The 8847-nt window shown below is 37.6% G+C and overlaps 1 protein-coding gene across 2 annotated transcripts in view; it reads right to left on the bottom strand.

The window, feature by feature from the left end:
- Nucleotides 1-2331: 2331 nt before the first annotated feature.
- heatr6 (HEAT repeat containing 6) overlaps nt 2332-8847 on the bottom strand; it is a 32153-nt gene continuing 25637 nt past the window's right edge. For both annotated transcript variants that reach the window (XM_056262185.1, XM_056262184.1), the window contains exons 17-20: nt 7814-7938; nt 7631-7727; nt 5753-5957; nt 2332-3048 (exon numbers count right to left, since the gene is read on the bottom strand). In XM_056262185.1, coding sequence (XP_056118160.1) covers nt 2432-3048; nt 5753-5957; nt 7631-7727; nt 7814-7938 — 1044 coding nt within the window. In that variant the 3' untranslated portion in view covers nt 2332-2431. The remainder of the gene's footprint in view (nt 3049-5752; nt 5958-7630; nt 7728-7813; nt 7939-8847) is intronic.

Here is an 8847-nt window from a genome sequence, read left to right as displayed (position 1 = left end):
AAGGTATCAGGTCAAACTAAAACTCGCAGATAATTTCGTTACAGCTTTTTAGTCGCTGTCATTGCTCTAGCCATTCAAGACATTTAATGTTACTTTTCTACAACGTTAACAGAATTTTATAATATCCAATAATAATAACTCAAAGTATGTTATTGAACATTTGTAAAAATGCAAAAGATTTCAAAACGGTCTTCCTGGCAATTAGGTGTTGTTGCGCTCAAGCAAATTGATAGATATAACACCCACACACATGTTTTATGGGGACATTCCAGATATAATGATTTTTATATTGTAGAGACTGTATATTCTATCAGAAAACTGCAGTTTTACATTATAAAAAAAAAAAAAAAAAAAAAAAAAAAAGATAAAATAATTTAATGTGATTTAAAAGCTGTTTGCCTTATGGGGACCAAAACATTTCCCCACAAGGAGAAAGATTTCAGATATTGCCATGTTGTGGGGACATTTTTATGTACGTATACCTCCCTACCTACGCAAGTACCTACCTACCTACACTGCAAAAAAAGTTTTTTTTAAGTACAATCAACTTGAATGTTTAAGTCATTTCAACTTAAATTACATTAAACTGACCACATTTTTTAAATTTTTGTAAAACTTATGTAAAAAGTTGAAAATTGCTTAACTTATTTTCATGAGTTAAAGCAATGTAAAAACGTATGTTGTCATAACTTATTGATCATATAATTTTTTTCAGTGTACCTACATAAGTACCTACCAACCTACGTACATACCTATCTACGTACATATACGTACCTATCTACGCAAGTATACCTACCTACGTGCATATATACCTACGTATATGTACGTAATGTATATATCTACCTACCTATGTACATATAAGTACCCATCTACGTATTTATACCTACCTACTGTACATATATACCTACCTACGTACTATATGTATATCTACCTTATCCATCATAGGTGCTTCTTATAAAGATGATTTGATACCAATGTTCCTGTAAATTTTCACTTCTGATCCACAACTATGAAATTATTTACTACCGGTATACAAAATCATGGTAACAGGGTTGACAATTTTAACAGGGTCGTCCCATTACGACAAGCACAAAACAAACAAAAAACGTTTTAAGTCCAACAAAAGAAAATTTAAAAAATGAATTGAAGGGAACACAATATTTCAATATGTTCTCTAAATGTAATTGTCTATGGAAAAACACAATGCGTTGTATTAGAAACATTCATGGTTTGAAAAACAACTCCCAACAGTTATACGTTTCATTCTACAAAAAAAGTAGCTTGAACCGCTAGAATATGAAAATTTCTTTTAATGTACCTCCTGATCACACTGCACAAAAGTGATGGCCTTCCTCAGTATTTTTGTCTTTTCCAGTGGAAATGTCTCAAGATTCTTAAATTAGATACATTTGCTGGAGATGCAAGTTGACAACATATGAAGTCTTGTTTTCTGTGAAACTGATGAAAATGAAGTGAGTTTATGTTTTAAATAAGAACAAATATCTGCCAGTGGGATTAGAAAAATCATGATTTGTGTAAGGGTCAATTAAGACTTTTCAAGACCTTTTAAGACCCACAGAAACCCTGCTATTTGTAATCAACTGGTGATTTTTAGTAAATGCATCAAGTCAGTTCTCGACAAGTTTACACAGGGGTATTCAATATCAACACGTTCCAATAACATTTCACATCCAGAAAGTGTCCATATACTCGGTTTATAAAAAAATAATGATCTGTAGTGGTAACCTAATGATTAAGCAAATGGCTGCTAATACAAATTACTGATTCCAAGAATGACTGATTTAGGAATGGAAGTTATAGTAAGACCAGGTATAACTGAAGACCAAGTAAAAGTTGCCACAAGGGACAGGAGCAACTGACTGTAAATTGCTTTGAAAGAAAATGGTGAGCACTACTTTTAGAGGTTGTAACCATGAGATTTCCAAAATTGCTACAATGGGATATGTGCAAATAAAATGTCTGAAATGATTCTTAAATGCTATATGCATGTACAGTATTTTGCTAACTGAATATCTGCATTAGTCCAATATACAGTAATAACTGTTTAAAAAAAACATTGTATAATGCGAAACAAACACGCACACTAAAGCAGTTTTTGAATAACTTCCTATTCTGTGCAGACATGCTCACCATAATGATTCAGAACAATGATCTCCTTCTGAAATTAATATTTCATATCAGGTTTTAACTGAGAACTTGAAAAAAGGAACACTTGAATACTGCAAGCGTGTTTTTACTTGCGTCAAATCATTCAAGTGAAATTAGTTTTCTGGTGTAACTTGAGACTCAACGGGAATTTTCTTTTGATACTTTGATAATATATGTTAAAATATACATTTTGAATAAAATATAAAGGTGGTTATAACGTCAGACAGTCAATCCGTATGGCTTCATCGGTGCTTTTTTACTTTCACTTTGGTGATTTGCTGAGCTGAAGGGAGGAATCGTTGCTGTCCGATTCTTTTATTTCCTCAAAGTTCCTCACTACATCCTCAAGGAAACTCACCACAGTCTTCAGATCCTCACTGCGGTCCAACACAGTCTCTTCTAGCGGTCCCTTCAGCCTGGTCAGTGTCTCGTTGAGCACCATCAACCCATCTTCAGGCGCAGCGTGATCCACTGCCTCCTCCCCTGCAGGACCGTCAACCAAAGCCACGTCCTTATCGCCAAGGTAACGAACCAGGAAGTCCTGTAGCACTGGCCTGGATTGGTCACTCAGTGATGACCTCAGCGCTGGAAGGTCCTCAGGCTGGCATACGGACAGGAGGTGCAGGAGAGCACGGCAGAGCTGCGAGCGTAAACTAGCACAGTATCGATACTCCAGGAAGTCTTCCGTATCTTCACTGTGTTCGAGGGCCTGAGCCAAAGCTTGCCACACCTCGGCAAACTGGTGAACATCACCGTAGCAATCTCGCGTCGAGGGAACAGAAAGTGCAGCGGCGGATTTGATGCGTACTTTGAAGTTCTTGCAGGAAGTGACGACGTAGGAAAGGGCAGAGTAAGCTTCCTTAGACCAGACAGCAGAACCTGCGAGGGAAGTGGTGGCGTGTTAAGGTGCGTTCACAACATTATTACCAGATTCTGACTTCTCGTAAAGTTTTACAAGAATGGGAACACTTTTTACTTGTACCACGTGACCACAGAAAAACCAAAACACTCTAACAACCAACTCCTCAAATAAGGGGGATAGTTCCTAGAACTATTGGTGGAAGAACTTTTGGCGTTTTTGCACCGCAGGTTTAATTCTAGGAATGCTTTTTGGGGGAACTTAATTAGCACCTACTTCAGAGTAGGGTCTAACCCAGAACAATAGGAACTACCAGTGACATTAGTGTACGCTGATTGGCTGAACGCATACGAAACACCGGCACCTGCCATTTAAAAAAAAAAAAGCTGTGTACACACATAGATTATAGCCTATATATTGACACGGCAAACGCTAATACTTTTTCATTTACTGTCTACTTTTTATACGTTTTTTACTAGTTTTATCTAATAACGTATTAGACAGGAATGTTAAACAAATAGTAAACTAATGAGCACGGAGAATGCAAGTACTGTGTGCTCAGGATCTGGCGTTCTCAGTGCCGTCAAAAGGTCACAACAAGTGCAGCTTACATCACTTCAGAGTTCCTACTGGAAGTGGGAATGCAACCAGGAAAATGAAACATTTAGTTATCAGGGAACCACTTTAGTGGCTAGATCCTATAACTAAAGTTCCTAGAACTACCCAGTACGAAAGGGGCTAAAAAGAACAAATATCCCAAGTGTTCTGAGGCCATAACAATTGATTTGTGTGAAGAACAGACTCAAAAGTGGTCACCGTGTCCATCCGCCGTAGATCCTGTGCAAACATTAAAAAGTTACCTCTCGAAGAAGCTTTGATTGTGGAATGGCATTGGCTCTTGTGCGTCTCGTGACCAATTGCATCATGCTAAAGAGCCGGGTGTCCCTTTTGTATTAGATATAACTGTGTGCGTTCATGGAACGGGATCATTTTCAGCCAAGGGTTTGAAATGTACGCATGGTAACGCATATCATCACACTACCCAATTTGGTGGGTTGTGATTCGTAAATTATGTTCCCTAAAAGGAGCCTAAAACATTAGCAAAACAATGTGTAAAAAGGGTCGCACACTGAGAGAAAAGCTGCGCAATTTTTTCCTTAAAATTCGAACACATTGTTTTCTATGACCGTAACCAGAAACCAGGTTTCTCATTGAAAGCAATGGAGTACCCTGCACATCGAAAAATGACACTAAAGGGGTTCCCCTTTTCATTAAAAAGTGGTGCCGAGGGGTCCTGACCAACCGTCAATATGTGACGAGTTGGAAGTGAGAATGTGTTACAACGATTCGCAGTAGAAAATCACACGTTGTCATCTCGTAATTACGGTAATTATGACATGGCATAAACGAAGCATTAGCTCAATGTCATGTGGTTCCTTACTAGGCTAAATGAACCCACCCACAATCCTCTATGATATTCTGATCTCTAGATGGTGATTGACAAATAAAGCCCAAAGTATACTTCAGTTTTCACGCAAACACTTAGCATACAAGTACAGTTGAATGCAAAACCTTTACAAGTTTACTTCATTTGAAAGGGCACACTCGCAAGTTTCATCTCAGTTTTCCCCAGATTATCAATTAGGAATGATACAAATTGTCCTCGTTTAAACTAGAGTTGTGGGTAACACAAGTGCTCAATGCGGGCGTCTACTGTTGCTGCCATCTCCAGCATAGATATCCATAATAAAGGCTAGATGTCTCGTCCGCGCTGCTGGCCAATGGAGGTCGACGTCCGCACCTGGCGGCCATCTTGTCACAGGCAGCTCGCTCACTCGTAACATTGTGTTAATGGTGCATGTACTTTTTAAATAACCATAACTTGCTCAATTTTCTACCCATTTTCAACGGTTTGGTTTATTATAAATGTCAGAGATGTAGTTATGACACTGCATACTTATGCTAATTATTATTGTGTATAATAAATAATCATCCAGAATTATAGCCATGTTAATAACATTTGTAAGAAACCAAACGTTTGTAAATCCGTCAAGATTTCAACGAGATAAGAGCATTTGTGTTCGTGCTGATCACTCATCTTACATCAGGCACCACAGAGCCCGCCAGAAAGCTTGCCTGTGACAAGATGGCCGACGGTGATGACGATAGAGACTCCGCCGTAAGACATCTAGCCTTTATTATGGATATCTATGGTCTGCAGTAGTTTTTTTTTCTTTTTTTTTCTCTATTTTTTTTTCTAACCATGAAACAATGGGCCGGGCCAGGGGTGCCACCTTGTGGACCAACTAATTATTGCACATGTGAGCTAAGTGAAAGAGTACGCAGAAGAGTTTGCACGGTTAGAACATTTGTGAACAATGCGCACAAGCTATGCTTTGGACAAAATGTACGCCACACACACTGTACGCTTACTACAGCTGTGCGATTCTGGATAAATTGAGAATCACTATTTTTTTGTTTAAAAAAACCTAAAATATGAAAAAAATTAAGTCACTTGTTGCCACCTACTGGTGTAACTATGTCATTGATACTTTCAAAAGGCTTCATTCTGATTTGAGGACAGTTAGTTACATCACGCTGACATATTTGAAATGTAAGCCTCCTGAAATTTACCCCAAGAATAAGCGATAATAATAGTGATTTCTTCCTTAGAAAACACCACTAATCATTGCAAAAAGTTTTTTTTTTGGTGTGTTCACTCACCTAGAGGCAGGCTGCGGTTTCTGAAGGTATTGCCCAGTGCGTAGCAGGCGTTCCAGCGCACTTTCATGGTAGCATCTCCTCTAACCGTCTCGATCAGTGCCGTCATGGCCTCCTGCAGAGGCTGCTCAAACACAGGCTTTCCCAGGTGCACCGGCTGCAGGAAGTGAAGCAGATTCCCGAGCGCACGGACAGCATTGCTCTTTACCTGCGGCACAGGAAACTCTTATCTTCTAGGAGTTCATTCTACTTACAGCATTACTCTATGGTACAATATAAAAATATGGCTTTTGTTTCTGCCCCTAATGAGGATGCCACAATATTCAAAATGTAACTGATAAGCTGATAAGTAAATGTTATGGCTGTTAACACCATAGATCGATAAATGAGCATTAGAATAGTAATTAAGAACTGAAATGCGTTTTAATTACAGCAGTAATTAGTAAAGTTCTTTCAAGTGATGAATTTAAAGGAATAGTTCACTTAAATAATTTTACTCACCCTCAAGTTGTTTCAAACCTGTATGAATTTCTTTCTTCTGCTGAACACAAAGGAAGACATTTTGAAGAATGTCGGTAACCAAACAGTTCATGGACCCCACTGACTTCCATAGTAGACATTCTTCAAAATATCTTCTTTTGTGTTCAGCAGAAGAAAGAAATTCATACAGGTTTGAAACAACTTGAGGGTGAGTAAATGTTTATTTTTAAGTGAACTATTCCTTTAAACTAATCTTTATGCATGAATGCACAGATTTACATTTACAAAGCAACTCTTAAAGGGATAGCGTTATAACAGAGCAAGCACTCTTCAAGAAAAGGTGGTCTTTAATGGGTTAAATCAGGTAAATGTCCAGTTAAATGTCAATAAAATACATATCCAATATCAACTGATAAAATAATGACAATAAAAAAACTTTGAAATGGAAAGCTAAAAGCTACACATAACTTAAAGTACACTGAACAAAATTATAAATGCCAGCCTAAGGCACACCTGTGCAATAATCATGCTGTCTAATCTTGATATGCATCTTGATATGCCACACCTGTGAGGTGGATGGATTATCTCGGCAAAGGAGAAGTGCTCACTAACACAGATTTAGACAGATTTGTGAACAATATTTGAGAGAAATAGGCCTTTTGTGTACATAGAAAAGGTCTTAGATCTTTGAGTTCAGCTCATGAAAAATGGGGGCAGAAACAAAAGTGTTGCGTTTATAATTTTGTTCAGCGTAGTTTAACTCTAGTCAACCTACTCTTCTGAAAGTTTTCTAGACTAAAAGTAACAACAATTGCCAATCTGTTCAAACTATATGTAAATATGCATTACTGGTGAAAAGTTTGGGTAAGAATTTTTTGTTGTTGTTGAAAGAAATGAATTCTTGTACTCAGCAAGGATGCATTAAATTGGTCAAAAGTGACAGTAAAGACATTTATAATGTCACAAAAGATTAATAATTCATATAAATGCTGATCTTTTGAACTTTTTTCATCATCAAAGAATCCAGACAAAAAAAAAAACAGCAACAACTGTGATAATAATAAGACATTTTTCTTGAGCAGCTAAATATATACAGTATATATATTACATTTAATTTGATAACTTTCAAGGGGAAGAACGTTATAACATTTTCACTTAAAATTTGAGGGGGGTTTTGGGATATTATCTGCCCTAATAAAACATCTTATTTTAACAAATGCCTCACTCTCTCCAAAACCAGTATTTATATCAGGCAGTCCTAGTCCCAAAATCTTAAATGTTTGTATCATTTAGCATAGTCACAAAATTGATTCTGCCTTGATACTTGTAGAAAGTTAAACATAAAGTACATGTAAAAGACTTTTTGGCATCACTAATAAAAAATTTAAAACAAGTACCCACCCTGTCTTTATCTCCTGAAGCTTTAGTGGCAGATCTCAACATGTTCAGCAGCAGCATATCAGAGAACTCCTCCTGAAACTCCAGTCCCACTGACTGCCTGAGAACAACAGATGAGCAAAGGAAAACCATCAGTCTGCGAGATTTATGGAGCAAACACATACACACAGATGTGACCGCTCTCACATGTTGACAATGAGCGTGTCGGTGAGGTTGCCGAGAGACCAGGCCGCCTTGGCACGGACGTTAGGCGAGCGGTCATCCAGAGCGGTGAGGATGGCATTAGCCGTGTCTGCCACAAACATCACATCCTGTGGTCGTCAAAAAAATAAAGTTAAATCAATCATCCTTTTGAGATGGGCACTATTTTTTTTGTTGGATAAAGGTGGATTTACTTATAGTTAAACTTGTAAATGTATATATTTAACCCTCATCCTTCCCTCGCACTTTGTAACACATCTTTCCCACGCGGGTCAAAATTACCTGAAGCCCTTAAAGGATTAGTTCACTTTTAAAAAAACTTTTGCTGATAATTTACTCACCCCCATGTCATCCAAGATGTCCATGTCTTTCTTTCTTCAGGCGAAAAGAAATTAAGGTTTTTGATGAAAACATTCCAGGATTTTTCTCCATATAATGCACTTTGCTGGGCACCAAACGGTTCAAGGTCCAAAAGAAAGTTTCAGTGCAAACTGCAAACTGTTCAAAGGGCTTTAAACGATTCCAGACGATGAATAAGGGTCTTATCAAGCGAAACGATCGCTCATTTAAAAAAGAAATAACAAAGTTTAAGTTTTATAAGCTCAAATGCTCGCCTTGCTCTGTTCTGTGTGACTCTCCTGTTCGAACTCGTTCATCAAAATTAACGAATCTTTTTCCGAGTCAATTCGTTCATTTTGTTCGTTAAATGAACCAAATGACTCGAAAAAAGATTTGTTCATTTTGATGAACGAGTTCGAACAGGAGAGTCACGAACGTGCATCACAGAACAGAGCAAGGCGAGCATTTGACATTATTAAACTTAAACTTTGTTATTTATTTTTTAAATGAGCGATCGTTTCGCTTGATAAGACCATTATTCATCGTCTGGAATCGTTTAAAGCCCTTTGAACAGTTTGCAGTTTGCACTGAAACTGTCTTTTGGACCTTGAACCGTTTGGTGCCCAGCAAAGTGCATTATATGGAGAAAAATCCTGGAATGTTTTCATCAAAAACCTTAA

This window comes from Rhinichthys klamathensis, unplaced genomic scaffold (assembly GCF_029890125.1).
Source record: "Rhinichthys klamathensis goyatoka isolate OS25496 unplaced genomic scaffold, OSU_Roscu_1.1 h1tg000191l_1, whole genome shotgun sequence".
Lineage (NCBI taxonomy): Eukaryota > Metazoa > Chordata > Actinopteri > Cypriniformes > Leuciscidae > Rhinichthys > Rhinichthys klamathensis.
Note: the sequence above shows the minus strand (reverse complement) of the source record. Positions and strands in the feature narration are given on the sequence as shown.